Source organism: Aethalodelphis obliquidens, unplaced genomic scaffold, assembly GCF_003676395.1.
Source record: "Aethalodelphis obliquidens isolate GAN/ISIS:26980383/991018 unplaced genomic scaffold, ASM367639v1 scaffold125, whole genome shotgun sequence".
Classification (NCBI taxonomy): Eukaryota; Metazoa; Chordata; class Mammalia; order Artiodactyla; family Delphinidae; genus Aethalodelphis; species Aethalodelphis obliquidens.
Genome location: NW_020838069.1, coordinates 639,272 through 654,556, shown reverse-complemented (window position 1 = coordinate 654,556; position 15,285 = coordinate 639,272). Strand labels below are relative to the sequence as shown.

At 40.0% G+C, this 15,285-nt stretch overlaps 1 protein-coding gene across 3 annotated transcripts in view; it reads left to right on the top strand.

The window, feature by feature from the left end:
- Positions 1-15,285, top strand: part of QRICH1 (glutamine rich 1) — a 55,181-nt gene that overhangs the window by 1,845 nt on the left and 38,051 nt on the right. For 2 of the 3 annotated variants that reach the window (XM_027098694.1, XM_027098695.1), the window contains exon 2: positions 10,315-10,644. In XM_027098694.1, coding sequence (XP_026954495.1) covers positions 10,336-10,644 — 309 coding nt within the window. In that variant the 5' untranslated portion in view covers positions 10,315-10,335. Of the gene's footprint in view, positions 1-88; positions 149-10,314; positions 10,645-15,285 lie in introns of those variants that run through there. The other variant, XM_027098696.1, reaches the window with a different exon arrangement.

The following is a 15,285-nucleotide window of genomic DNA, read 5'->3' as shown; positions in this document are numbered from 1 at the left end:
CTAATATACTGTTATTATTTTAAGAACAAGCTTAAAATTTAAAAAGAGGCTGAGGATGGAAGGAACTTCTTTGTTCTGGCTTCTTTAGAATGTTACGGGTCTTAAGAACTCAGGACAAGCACCAGAAATGCGTGCAACATGGTGACTGGTGAGTTAGAATTATTCATATGCTGGAAATATGTGTGCAGTTTTTTTCCTGGTAATATTGAAACGTTAGAAATCCTGCCAGTCATTCTGGGTGCTGTCTGCCAGAAATTAGTAGGTGCTGGAAAATTGAATATGTGGGAGAACTGCATCTTTGAAGCCAGCCAGTTTGCTGCTTGAACAGTTCTTTTAAAATGTAAGTCAGTGCAACTTTCAGGTTTTAGCATGACAAGGCATCAGCTTTTCTAAGGATCCAAATGGTTCAAAGACAAGCAGTCAAGTTTATCTAGGATACACTTAAAATATTAATACACCATTTAGGCCTGCTTTTTCTGGAATTTTTAATCGTTACGTTTGAGGTCTGCCTTTTAAATTGGTGTCTGTAGATAATATTTTTTCATAAGCTTATTAAGATTTCCCTGTTAAAAGATGTCCTGCTTCCAGTTCTCTGTGATGAATAATTTGTGTACCTCTCCATGAATCTCTGCCTTTCCACAACCCCTTTCCACTTATGTTGCCATTTTAAAGGAAAGATCAAATTGTGGTTGAAGTTTTATGTAAATCTGAATTGCTCCAAAAGGTAACCAAAGTTAGGGGCTCTGGGTGTGGCTATCCTCCATCATGACAGCTTCAGAATCAGGGATTTCTTTCTTCAAGCTTGCGTGCCTTCTTTTAATTTAATCAAGTACAAGTTTGTCTTTGATATGCCATGCTTCTTGCTTGTGTACTTTTTATTTTAATTTAATTTAATTAATTAATTAATATTTTTTATTAATTAATTTATTTTTGGCTGCGTTGCGTCTTTGTTGCTGTGCGCGGGCTTTCTCTAGTTGTGACGAGTGGGGGCTACTCTTTGTTGCGGTGCGTGGGCTTCTCATTTTAGTGTCTTCTCTTGTTGCGGAGCACGGGCTCTAGGCGTGTGGGCTTCAGTAGTTGTGGTTCGTGGGCTCTAGAGCGCAGGCTCAGTAGTTGTGGCGCACAGGCTTAGTTGCTCCGTGACATGTGGGAATCTTCCTGGATCAGGGCTCAAACCTGTGTCCCCTGCATTGGCAGGCGGATTCTTAACCACTGCGCCACCAGGGAAGCCCGCTAGTGTACTTTTTAAATGACCACCGTTTATCTGTAATGGTCTTTTATTCCTCAGCCTCAGAATGAAGTGTTATATGAACACCTGTTCTTTTCAATTTCTTTGTAGGTGGTTGCCCTGCATTTTGTTCCAGAGGTTTTAAGTCCTTTCCAGGCTTCACTTAAATGCTCCACTAGTTTTTTCCTAATTGTCACATTGGATTGTGATTTCTAATTGTAGCTGCATGAAGAAATGATAGATTAACCCCTTGCTTTGCTGAAAAGGGGAAAAGAATGGTCCTTTGTTGTCACACTTTAGGCTAGGGCAAAACTGTAGGTAGAGCTGGTGGAGTGTGTCAGAAAGCTCTTTTTTGCATGTGCGTTTGAAATATCTATCTATACATATTAATTCAGTAGATCTGTATACAATTTAATGAAAAATTATAAAGTGAACCACTGTGTAACTAGCACCTCTTCAAGAAATAGAACAATGCCAGCACTTCTGAACACTTCATGGGTCCCTTCCTGGTTACAGCTTCTCATTCCCTAGAGACAATGACTATTCTGAATTCTGTGATAATCATGTTCTTTGTTTTTCTTATTACTACCTTCGTATCCCTCAACAACCTAGTTTTATTTAATTTTGAATTTTATATAAATGGAGTCATGCTGTTTTGTATCTTATTCTAGCATTGTGCTTGTGACATTCATCCACGTTGTGTGCAGCTGTAGTTCATTCCAATTTCTGTATAGTAGTCTGCTGTTTGAACAAACCATAATTTATTCACTATTATTGATAGACATCTAGATTCCTTCCAGTTTGGGGCTATTAACAATGCTACTATGAACATTCTTGGTTAAGTACATTTGTATAGGTGTGTGTCATGTACATATAGGGATAGAATTTGCTGGGTCATATAGAATGGACGTTTTCAAACTTCACTAGATAATGCAAACAGTTGTGCCAGGTTACAGCTCATCAGTTATTGATAGGAATATGAGTTTAAGTTTCTGGTTGAAAGTGTATTGTCCAGAAATAGAACCATGGTGAAGATGCCCCTATATCAGGGACTTCTCTGTCTAGTGAAGGCATGGGGCAGATGGATGTCCTAATGGGATAATTTCTATCACAAACCGTGTGGTGGGTTAGTATCTTTAAGAATAGAACTGTTTTCTCCCCATCTGCTTCTTTGAAATGACTCCTTATGTTAATTAGGACAAATGTGACTGTGACTCCTTAAAATGGAAATTGATGTTTTTTTCATGTGAATGTGTTCTTCAAACCAGAACTAAGCTATGAGGAACCATTGCTAGTAGATGTGAGCCTTAAGAGGGTCCCAAGAGCTTGACCATTGGGTAAACAGGAAGAGGTAGGGCTCTGAGGCAGCTCCGAATGGCTTCTCTTAGTTCATCACATATTCAAGACCCACCCTGCAGAGTTGCATGGGGGCCGGGAAGAGGTAGCAGATTCGAGGGGACCCAAGAAGGGATGACTCCCCTGAGTACTTAGGCCTTCCCTTAGTACTGAAATAGGAAAAAATTAGCAAACAGAAATGTAATAGATTGTTGTTTTGGAGTAACCTTTTCCTCTTGTGTACTAGAGATAAAATAATTAGAATAATGATAACTTTGGTATACTGAGGGCCTGCTCTTTGTCAGGCACTGTGCTAAGCTCCAGTAGAAGGAAGTACAGGGGAAATAACCAGTAAAAATGTGTGCGGTTGTAGTGAAAATTTCCTAGGTCTGTTGGTGGGGGGGTTGGTTTGTCTATTGTTTTGCAAAGCAGCTATGCTTGAAGTATTCAGAAGCAAATGCTTGGCTACAGACTCCACCCCAAAGAGCCCCAGAGTGTTTTCCCCTCCATTTCTGATTCCCGGAAATTGGGAGTACTCAACTATCCCTCCAGCTTCATGTTTTTGAGAAGTATTTTAGTTCATCAGTTTACTTAATGCTCCTCACTGAGTCTTTGACTTGGGGCTAATTAAGAATCTTCTTTGTTTGGGGGTTATAGAGTGTAGTTTCATTAAGTTTATCCATTTTTCTTTCTCTGTTACCAAGGCTCAGCCTTATGTATCTGGTGAGCAACATCTTGAATTTAACAGCCTTTATTATTATGCAAGCTTCTGTTGCTTGATGGTTTCGTCTTTCAGAATTTCAGATTTTGAGGGAAAAATCAAACTATGAACAACCTGAATTGTTTGTGTGTCTGTTACTGACTGTTATTGTGGTATAACCACTATGTAAAAAGGATTACTTTTTAACTCTCTTTTTGGTTTAATACAAATTGCAGAAAATACAGGAGTGTATTAAACAGGAAGAAATTTAAGTCCTCTGTTATTCCATACTACCCAGGCATAACTGCTGTTATGCCAGTTTTTTTTCTTGGGTACATAATTAAACCATACTGGGATATATAAATACAATTGTATTGGCCTCCCCTTTCCCACGTAATGTGTCTTCTGTGTCACTAATTTTTTTTTTATTTTAAAACCAAACGTTTTGTTGGGGGAAGGTGCATCTTCTAGGTATTAACATGCTTTTTTTTTTTTAAGTTACTGTATTACAGAAGGATCTGTGGAATCACAGAAAAAGCTGGGAAGCAGACCTTCTTTATATGAATTTGATATACAATCAGTGGCATTTTAAATCAGCGGGCAAAGAAATTTCAGTAATTCAGTAAATGATACAGGGTTGTTGGGTCTTTGGAAATAAAATTAGGCTTTTACCTCACACTATGCAAAATAAATTCTAAATGGATCAAAGCATAGTATAAATAATTACATTGTAAATTTAAAAATTGTAAGTGAATGAGTTTATGGTAAAGGCAGACTTTTTCTGAGCATAAAAGCAAAGGAAGAACGTATCACCACTATTGAGAATATGTTTAATTTTTCTCAGTGTTGTCTTTTACTCACTGACTGGTCTCACATATTTAAATGTATGTCTGAAGCTTCCCGCCCCCCTCCGGCAGCACTTTTGTGTCAGGTCAAATGCTGACTTAGTGTGCTTTCATTATTGGGATGTGTCAGTCTGGTAGATACTGCCAAGTGAGCAGGTTAAAAGAACAAGAAATGAAGCCTTGTGTATAAATGAGCAGATTAGAATATTCTTTCAAATTGGCCTTTTCCGTTATATATTTTTTAAGTTCTCCATTGAATTCATTATTTGTTAATATTTAGCTTCCTCTGATTTAGTGGTTCTCAGATGATTCTGTGGACTTGTACAGTCAGTGAAGAACCTCTTGGGGGCTTAGTGAAAGGAAAAAGCAATGGGAATTGGGTAGTAGTAGCTTCTGCTTAGAGCCAACAGTAGACTGTAAGGTTGGAGCACTGCAGAAGGTTTTATAACTTTGGAGTCTCAACTACTTAAAATACATGGCTAGCTATAAACCAAAAGGTGATTTTGTCATAGGATATTTCAAATATTTTCATAAGAACAGAGGAGAATATAGTGAACCTGTGTATGAACCTTTATCAATGTTTTCTAAGTTTTATAGAATTTTCCCTACTTAAAGGTGTGTGGTCTTTTCTTTTTTTGATGAAAACTTAAAGAATGAACTTTGGGGCTTTATAGCAGATACTTTTCCAAGCTTTTATTCCATTCTTTCTGAGAACTGAATATCCATCCTATTTGCCATTCTGCTCAGGAAATAAATTTATATTTGGACTATTCTTGTAGTGACTGTTTTGAATGTAGTATTCTAGAAGTACTGACAGGTAGGATTTATTTGGAGCAGAATTGTTTTTATCATCTTTGGAACCTTGATTTTTTAAAGATTATTTTTCTTTTTGGCTGCGCCAGGTCTTAGTTGCAGCACGCGGACTCTTAGTTGTTTAGTTGCGGCATGCGTGTGTGATCTAGTTCCCCGACGACCCCTGGTCGATCACCGGCCCCCTGCATTGGGAGCGCGGAGTCTTACCCACTGGACTTACCAGGGAAGTCCTGGAACCTTGATTTAAAAAAAAAAAAAAAAGTTCTGAGTTTGATTTGGTATGAAATGCTGTGTTGTTAAAACTAAAAGATTGATTAAACAGAAGCTATACTCACTTAGCTAAATGCTTGTCAAAAATAGAGGGCATGGAACTTTAATTTCCTTATCTTACATGGTGGGAAGTCAGAGATACTATAAAATTAGTGTGCCTACAACTAGAGGTTTAAAGCTATGAAACTGATCATGACAAAAATTAAAATACAATTGGCAGGGGTTAATGAGAGGAAGGCGATTTAAATGCCCTAACACCTTTCCTAGAGGACAGACCAATATTTAAAATTGGTAGATCAGAAAGAGAAAAACAAATACTGTATGCTAACACATATATATGGAATCTAAAAAAAAAAGGAAAAAAATGGTCAGAAGAACCTAGGGGTAAGACGGGAATAAAGGTGCAGACAGACCTACTAGAGAATGGACTTGAGGATACAGGGAGGGGGAAGGGTAAGCTGGGACAAAGTGAGAGAGTGACATGGACAACATATATACACTACCAAACGTAAAATAGATAGCTAGTGGGAAGCAGCCGCTTAGCACAGGGAGGATTAGCTAGGTGCTTTGTGACCACCTAGAGGGGTGGGAGGGAGGGAGACGCAAGAGGGAAGAGATATGGGAGCATATGTATATGTATAGCTGATTCACTTTGTTATAAAGTAGAAACTAACACACCATTGTAAAGCAATTATACTCCAATAAAGATGTTTAAAAAAAATAAAAGTAGTACTTAAAACTGGGAGTTAGTTAATTCAGGGAAGCATAAACAGTTACTTTGAAATATTTAGGTAGATTTTTAAAAGTCAATTAAATTGTGTTTTTTCTGTTAGAACATATGAAACCTTCTTTTAATAGAGGAGGATTTTCCCTCTTTATGGTTCACTTACGTTCTTAATTTGGAGAAAGTGGTTTAAAATTTTAGAGAGGAATTTTAAACATTTAATTTAAACATTAACATTCTGAACTGTGCTATAAGAAAAAAGTGAGAGTTGTCTTGCAGTCTTTCACAATTTTTGGCCACTTATAAAACCCCATCCTTCCTTAAAAAAAAAAAAAAAAGAACCAGAGGTCACAGCATACTTAGGTGTTTTGTTTTGTTAATTAATTAATTTATTTATTTTTGGCTGTGTTGGGTCTTTGTTGCTGTGCGCGGGCTTTCTCTAGTTGCAGTGAGTGGGGGCTACTCTTCGTTGCGGTGCGTGGGCTTCTCATTGTCGTGTCTTGTCTTGTTGTGGAGCATGGGCTCTAGGTGCGCAGGTTTCAGTAGTTGCGGCACGTGGGCTCAGTAGTTGTGGCTTGCGGGCTCTAGAGCTCAGGCTCAGTAGTTGTGGCACACGGGCTTAGTTGCTCCACGGCATGTGGGATCTTCCCGGGCCAGGGCTCGAAACTGTGTCCCTTGCACTGGCAGACAGATCCTTAACCACTGCGCCACCAGGGAAGCCCCTACTTAGCTGTTTTTACTTTTCATTTTATACCTTGCTCTATTATTTGAACAGTTTTTCTAAGAAAGTAGATGTGTTACTTTTACTCTCCCCACCAAAAAAAACAAAGACGACCGCTCCCCCCCAAAAAAAACTAGGTGGAATTCTACACTGAAGACTGAAGAAAGCTTGTTTCTAGGAAGAAAAATTGGTATAATTCTGCTTTGTACTTAATATCAGACTTCAGATGAGGCTTAAGCCTCCTTGATTACTGAAACTTAAAAGAGTGAAGGGAAATAAGGTCACTAGGAAGATTCTGTGGACTGCCTTTACCGAGCAATATTTGTGTGAAGGTTTTCTGGTTCTGTAAACTTAACTTGCAGTGTTTCTTTGTATTTGTGCTTGGTCATATTTATCTTCTCCCAGATTTGAAGCAGAAAAAGTTTTTTGGTTTTTTTTTTGCATGATTTGCATGATTCTCTATACTTTTTAAAAAATTGCTTTGATATAGTAGCTACGATTCTAGCACAGACAAAATTCAAGCAATCTCTAAGTATTTTACATGAATGCAACTAATTATTGAAGAAAATTAATTTGGGGAAGTGTAAATTTCAGATGCCCTCGGCTCTTCTTCTACAATGGAGGTGAAAAACTGAAATATGTGCCAGCGTGGTAGAGAACTGGTTAATGGTTGTTCACACAATCTCTCCTTTGTCCCTTATGAGCAAAAGGGTGCATGTAATTGGATATTAGAATCACATATTGTGAACTTTGTATTATTAGTGGGTCTATATTATGAGAGATGCTTCCTTAAGAGGGAAATTTCAATTGTGATGCTGTTATCAGAGGGAAGCTTTGACACATTCTGTGCCAGTGTGGTTAGTGACTGTTTGTTGGTCACCTATGCTGGAGTGGCCTGCTCTGAGTATGAAGTGCTTGTCCTTGATGCTCCTCCTACTCTATGTGCCATGGATATCATTGATAGCTTAATCTTGAAGTCTCATAGAAGGCCTTCTAATTTTCTGTCCTGAAAAAGATAACTGAGAGCCTCTGCAACGGAGAGAAGGGAGAACTGGGCAAGGGAGATGGTTAGAAGAGAGGTGACAGAGGGACAAACAAGTGTTAAATTTCCAAAGACAAGAGGCCATCAGCAGCAGCTTCACCTTGCACTCACTCCCCTGACCTGTACTTGCCTTTCTCTGTACTCTCTTGGTGCTTGGGGGTTTCCTAAGAGGTGGAGGCTTTCCCGAGAGTAGTGGTCTAGGCATTTTAGACAGGATAAGGTATATGTAGTATTGTTTATTTATGGAGAAATATATTTACAGTATATTATGGGCATCATAATAAAAGGTTTATTGCTGGGTCTATTCTCTTTGAAAGTACCTGAATATAATTTGTATACTATACTTAAACAGCCTGCCACAGAAATATTGCTGGTGTCAGTAAATTAATAGCAGTAAGGTTCATATTTTTCCTTTAGTCTCTTGCCCTGGATATATAGGGCTTCCCCCCCCCCCCCCCCCGGGTATAGATTAACTATTTACGAGGGAAAAGCATAACATTTTATGGTTGTAAGTTATAGATGTTACAGGAACAGAGTCATAATCCTTTTTGTTCCACATTGAATTCCAAGTGCAACAGATATATACAAAGTATCTACATGTATCAGCCATTCAGAGAGGACTAGGACACAGTCCTGTCTACTAGAATTTAGAGCCAGGTGGAAGATATATGATTACACACACACCTTATATCTGTTAACAGAAGACAACATCTGGGCAGTGAAAGAGAGACTGATATTTCTATTTCTAGTCAGATGGCTCAAGGAAACAAATCACTTTTCTAGACATTTGAGATTGACTGAGAGTCTTTTTTTGGCAAAGAGTTTCACTTGGTTTGTGTTACTTTCATATCCTGCCATTGCTTTTGTCCTGGAGGTGGTACTGGTCAAGAGAGTATGGTATGAAAGCAGCAGTGACAGGGCACTCAGCAGTTCATGGATAGATCGCATGGTTGTCTCCCAGGTGATTGAGAGCTACTATGCACCCTTGCAGATTAATTCTTTTTTTTTTAAGTTTTTATTTTATTTATCTTTTTTCGGCCGCGTTGCGTCTTCATTGCTGCACGTGGGCTTTCTCTAGTTACAGGGGCTATTCTTTGTTGCGGTGCGCGGGCTTCTCATTGCGATGGCTTCTCTTGTTGCAGAGCACGGGCTCTAGGCACAGGGGCTTCAGTAGTTGCAGCACGTGGGCTCAGTAGTTGTAGCTCTCAGGCTCTAGAGCACAGGCTCAGTAGTTGTGGCGCATGGGCTTATTTGCTCCAAGGCATGTGGGATCTTCCCGGACCAGGGCTCGAACCCCTGTCCCCTGCATTAGCAGGAGGATCCTTAACCACTGCGCCACCAGGGAAGTCCCCAGATTAATTCTTAAGGTAAATACCCTGACGAAAAACTTGCAGAATTGATTTTTGAAGTGACCTAGTTATTTAAGGTACTATTCAATTTTCTCCCCCCATTTACCTTTAATAGAATTAGTTAATAATTATGTGGCACTGTATATATGTCAGGTACTTTTCTAAGTGCTTTACATATATTTAATTCTCAAGTCAACTTTTTGACGTAAATGCTATTTTAATTCCTATTTTATAGACAAAACTAAAGTTAACTGACTTGTCCAGGGTAACACAGCAAAGGAGAGTTCCAGCTGGGTTTTTTTTTTAAATAAATTTATTTTATTTATTTTTATTTTTGGCTGCGTTGGGTCTTTGTTGCTGCGTGCCGGCTTTCTCTAGTTGCAGCAAGTGAGGGCTACTCTTTGTTGTGGTGCGCGGGCTTCTCATTGCGGTGGCTTCCCTTGTTGCAGAGCACATGCTCCAGGCGCGCGGGCCTCAGTAGTTGTGGCACGTGGGCTTCAGTAGTTGTGGCTCACGGGCTCTAGAGTGCAGGCTCAGCAGCTGTGGTGCACGGGTTTAGTTGCTCCGTGGCATGTGGGATCTTCCCAGACCAGGGCTCGAACCTGTGTCTCCTGCATTGGCAGGCAGATTCTTAACCTCTGTGCCACCAGGGAAGCCCTCGAGCTGGGTTTTAAACCCAGGAAGCCTGGCTCCAAAATCCATGCTTTTAACCAGTAAGCTATGCAGCAAAAGAATGTGAGCAGTATATATAGCAAATGGGATTTTTGGTGTTTCTGGTTGGAAATGAACACATCCCTTGTCTCCAGGATCTTGCCACAGCTAGGTGGCATACGTGTCCCTTCACTGTAAAACATAGTTGGCAGTGGAAATAGAACATGTTGGTAGGAATCCTGGCTCCTACCTTCCTTGGTAGTCCTCTCTGATGGTCACAGAGCAGTGTTGCATGTGACTTTTATTGTCCAGTGCTTGGCTCTGCAGAGAAGATGGGATTGGCCTAGTGCTGGGTGGAGAGTGTATTTGCAGCTCGTTTCATCCATTACTGTGACACATGCTTTTGTTTTTTGTTTTCAGTGTGATAGTTTGATTTAAGAAATGTTTGTGGAAACAATTTTCAGATGCCATTAACTGAAAAAAAATAAGGTTATTTAATAAAATCTTACTTTGGATTCCAGATGTATACAACTGCCCTGAATATTCCACACTGATGCAAGAGTGATTGCTCTGTGCATTTCAGTATGTTAGAACAGTGGCATAGTTTTGACTTCTGTCCATTTATTTTATTTCTAGGAACCCTAAGGACTCTGCAATATGAATAATTCTCTGGAGAACACCATCTCCTTTGAAGAGTACATCCGAGTGAAGGCGCGGTCTGTCCCGCAACACAGGATGAAGGAATTTCTGGACTCGCTAGCCTCTAAGGGGCCAGAAGCCCTTCAGGAATTCCAGCAGACGGCCACCACTACCATGGTGTACCAACAGGGTGGGAACTGCATTTACACAGACAGCACCGAAGTGGCCGGGTCTTTGCTTGAACTTGCCTGTCCAGTCACCACCAGTGTTCAGCCACAAACCCAGCAAGAACAGCAGATCCAGGTTCAACAGCCACAGCAGGTTCAGGTAAAAGGGAGATAAGTGTTGGTGCATCCTATTGAATAGACTTTATTTGCCATCAGGGTTTTGGTTAGTAGAGCATCACGTCTATATACAGATGTCAAAGATTATTTTCACCAAGGGGAGTGTTCTGTTTTTTTTGAAACATTTTATCTTACACAAGGGCTTTCATAGTTAACATAGACTAAAATTATTTGCAACTACTGTAAACTTAAGAGGCTACAGATACTTGCCATTTGCTTTGGAGAACTGAACAGTATAGAAATTAAGAGGTCTTTTGGGACTGGATTTGGATGTGTCACACTGTGTGTGACTGAAGCTCCCCTTCTGTCTGTGTCACCCTGAGCAGATCAAGAACATAGGAGGGCTAATCTTACCTCATTACTAAAAGCATGATATTTGGAACTTTTTTTTTAAATGGAAAAGCTCTTATTCATGTAGTTGTATGGTTCCATGACTCAACGTCACCTGTAAATTTCTAGGCCTTCATTTGATATTTATAAGCCTCAAGAAATAATGCTAATTGATAATATGCTTACTGAAAGAGGAGAAACTTAATACATTTGCCGAGAAGGTAAGTTTTCCTCTTTAGGGGTCCTTATGTGAAACTAAAACTATCCTACAGTCACAAATGCTGCTTTCTTGCTACTGTCTATTGTGGTTGCATTTCACTTTGCCCTCCATGACTTCCACCAAGAGAATAGGAAAGGGAGTAGAACATGATGGAGAGGCAAGAGTGTGAAGAGGTACGTTTGGTGAGGTAGAAGGTTTTGCCCCTTAGCAGTGTAGGTGAGTATATTGGAAGGACCTGGGCTTTGGAGTTGCATTCCTGGGTTTAAATTTTTTTTTTTTTTTTTTTTTTTTCTGCGGTACGCGGGCCTCTCACTGTTGTGGCCTCTCCCGTTGAGGAGCACAGGCTCTGGACACGCAGGCTCAGCGGCCATGGCTCACGGGCCTAGCAGCTCCATGGCATGTGGGATCTTCCCGGACCGGGGCACGAACCTGTGTCCCCAGCATCGGCAGGCGGACTCTCAACCACTGCGCCACCAGGGAAGCTCCCTGGATTTAAATTTGATCTGACGTTTTATTTCTTGATATTTTCTTAATCTTTTTAGTGCTAGTTTTTTCATCTGTCAGTAGGGATAATACTATTTAGTGAGACTGAGATAACAAGAAAGCATCTGGCATATGGAGGGATGCAGTTGTTTATTACAGTCTCTATAAGGAAGGAGGGGTACAGGAAAGGCACAAAGATAAGGCCTGACTTCAGTTGAAGAAATTTTTCTTTTTTTTACTGCTTGGATCTTCTTTTTCGTAAGATTAAACTAGTTTGGGATTTGAGTTTAAAGTGTTTTTTTGAGACTTTACGTTCAAGATAGCTAATTGAGATCACCTATTAGTATCATCATTTTTCCCAAACCCCTTGTAAATGGAAGAAAAAATAAAATAATAAATCCATGAGATAGGTTCAATATGGTGGACTCATAAGAACACATATTTTCCCATCCTCAGTGACTGAAAAGATACTTAAAAAAATTTTTTTTTCTAGCAGTGCTGGGAAAAAAAAAAATGCCATCAAAAAACCACTAAATCGGGCTTCCCTGGTGGCGCAGTGGTTGGGAGTCCGCCTGCCGATGCAGGGGACACGGGTTCGTGCCCCGGTCCGGGAGGATCCCACGTGCCGCGGAGCGGCTGGGCCCGTGAGCCATGGCCGCTGGGCCTGCGCGTCCGGAGCCTGTGCTCCGCAGCGGGAGAGGCCACGGCGGTGAGAGGCCTGCGTACCACAAAAAAAAAAAATAAAAAAAAAAAAAAAACCACTAAATCTTAACCTTTAAAAATTGTGAATCATGGGGCTTCCCTGGTGGGGAAGCCCGCAACGGGAGAGGCCACAACGGGAGAGACCACAACAGTGAGAGGCCCGTGTACCGCAAAAAAAAAAAAAAAAAAAAAAAATTGTGAATCACTATATTTTACACCTGTAACTTATAAAATTGTACAGCAGCTAAACTTCACTAAAAATAATAAATAGGGAATGATTTTTTTTTTAAACCCAGTAAATCTGAGGAATTGCTGCAAGAGAGAAAGCAAACAGAATCAGGTGATAGAGGAATTCCTCTAAGAGAGAAACTTTTAGGAAAGGTGGAGTAGTTCTCAGGGTCCCCTAATCCGAGAAGTAAAGAATACAAAGAGTAGAAGGCTCCTCTGGGCACCCATGTGTTGGGAGTTGACCAAGGACTTTAAAACATATACACACTCATGTGTCTGCATATATTATGAGTAGATACCAGGTATAGGATGAAAATGGCTCTGCTGATCAGTGAGGAAAGGATGTATTCCATTAGTGCAGTAAGGCAGTCTACTCCTCTTTTGGAAATAGATACCTCTTATAATACAGATAAGGTCCAGATGGGTTAAAGGTCAGATAACAAGAAAACAATGAACTATGAAAAGGCAGTATAGAAAATTTTTGTAATTTTACGTTGTGGAAAGCCTTCCTAAGGAAAGAAGTAAACTCTGAGATAGCTTTTCCCAATCTTTTTTTACCCTGAAAGAATCTTTGAACTATTTTCAGGTCTCAGGGGACCCCTGCATAAAAATTACTATATTTACAGCCCATGGAATGTTAGCTTGATCAGCAAGTGGTATAATAATTCAATAATAATTATCAGTGCTCTTTTGGTAAGAATCATATTTTTTTTCTATGGGTCTACATTTTAGCCAACCTGTTAGGCTACTTTTTTTGTTGGTTTTTTTTGTTTTTTTGCTTTTGCGGTACACGGGCCTCTCACTGTTGTGGCCTCTCCCATTGCGGAGCACAGGCTCCGGACGCGCAGGCTCAGCGGCCATGGCTCATGGGCCCAGCCGCTCCGCGGCACGTGGGATCTTCCCAGACCAGGGCACAAACCCGTGTCCCCTGCGTCGGCAGGTGGACTCTCAACCACTGCGCCACCAGGGAATAGGCTACTTTTTATGTGTGGTTCCCTTTCCCACACAGGTTATCAATTTTAATTCAAGTTATTTGTGTAGATAGAGGAAACCTCATTTTTTTCCTTTAAAAAAAAATTTCCTAGTTGAGGGGTTTTTTTTTTTTTGCTTTATTCAAGTAGTTCTAAAAAATCTTACCACAAATTTCTACCGTACAAGTTGCCGAGATATGGTTTGTGGTACATGATATGTGCAAGAGTAGTTTTTATCCCCTTTATTTAAAATTAAAAATGACCTTTTAGGGAATTCCCTGGCGGTCCAGTGGTTAGGACTCCACACTTTCACTGCCAAGGGCCCAGGTTTGATCCCTAGTCAGGAAATTAAGCTCCCACAAGCCGCGTAGCGTGGCTGGAAAAAAAAAAAAAAAAAAAGACGTTTTAGCCAAGCATTCGTGGACCAAAGGTTAGTTAAGCCTAGCTTACCTTTCCTGAGACTAATTTTTCTTTCCGTTTCATAAATTTAAAAAAATTTTAAGACAAATATATTTTCATAATAACTGGCTTAAGCCAAATGGAATTTAATTTTTCTAAAAGTTGGCTTTGTAGATTTAATTTAAATAAAGATTTTAAGTTGTTATTAATATTACATGAAAGTTGACAATGTTAATAAATCTAAAGCTATCAAAATCATAAGCCAGGAAATTCCCTGGCAGTCCAGTGATTCGGACTTGGCGCTTCCAGTGCAGGGGACCCAGGTTCAGTCCCTGGTGGGGATCCTGCAAGTTGCGCAGCGTGGCCAAAAACAAAAACCTAAGTGTCTTAAATACAATAAAAACTTGTTTTTAAAAAAAATCATAAGCCAGACAATATCAATAAATATATGGCTAAAGATACAACTTTATATAAGACTTCGGAAAAACGTTTTCTGAGTGACAGAAAATATGGGCCTAGCAGTTACAATTATTTTATACACATGTTTCTTGATCTGTTTTATAGGTCTGTATATTCTTTCTTTAAAGGTATAATTTTTTTTAAATTTTTATTTATTTATTTTTGGCTGCATTGGGTCTTCCTTGCTGTGCGCGGGCTTTCTCTAGTTGCGGTGAGTGGGGCCTACTGTTCATTGCAGTGCGCGGGCTTCTCATTGCGGTGGCTTGTCTTGTGGAGCACGGGCTGTAGGGCATACAGGCTTCAGTAGTTACGGTGCGCGGGCTCTAGAGCACAGGCTCAATAGTTGTGGCGCACGGGCATGTGGGATCTTCCCGGACCAGGGCTTGAACCCCTGTCCCCTGCATTGGCAGACGGATTCTTAACCACTGTGCCACCAGGGAAGTCCTAAAGGTATAATTTTTGAAACTAAAAATAGCACGTGAGGTATAGGGAGGTTAACTCATCTTCTGATAGCTAGCGTTTGCACCCAAGCTGTCTTAACTCAAGCCTGTGCTCCTAACTAGTGTTTCTAATACACAAGGAACTTAAAAAATAGGAAAAAAAAATGATCTAGTGGAAAAATGAACAAAGGATATAAATAGATCGTTCATGGGGGAGGAAATGCAGATTGTGCTAGTAAGTATGTCAAAAGATGCTTCATGCTTCCGGTGATTATGGAAGTGTAAGTTTTTAAAATGAAATATGTTTTATTTATTAGGTAGGAAGACAGTTATAAAGATTTCACCCAGGGTAGCAAGCGTATAAGAGGATAAATTAGTGTGATTTTCTTGAG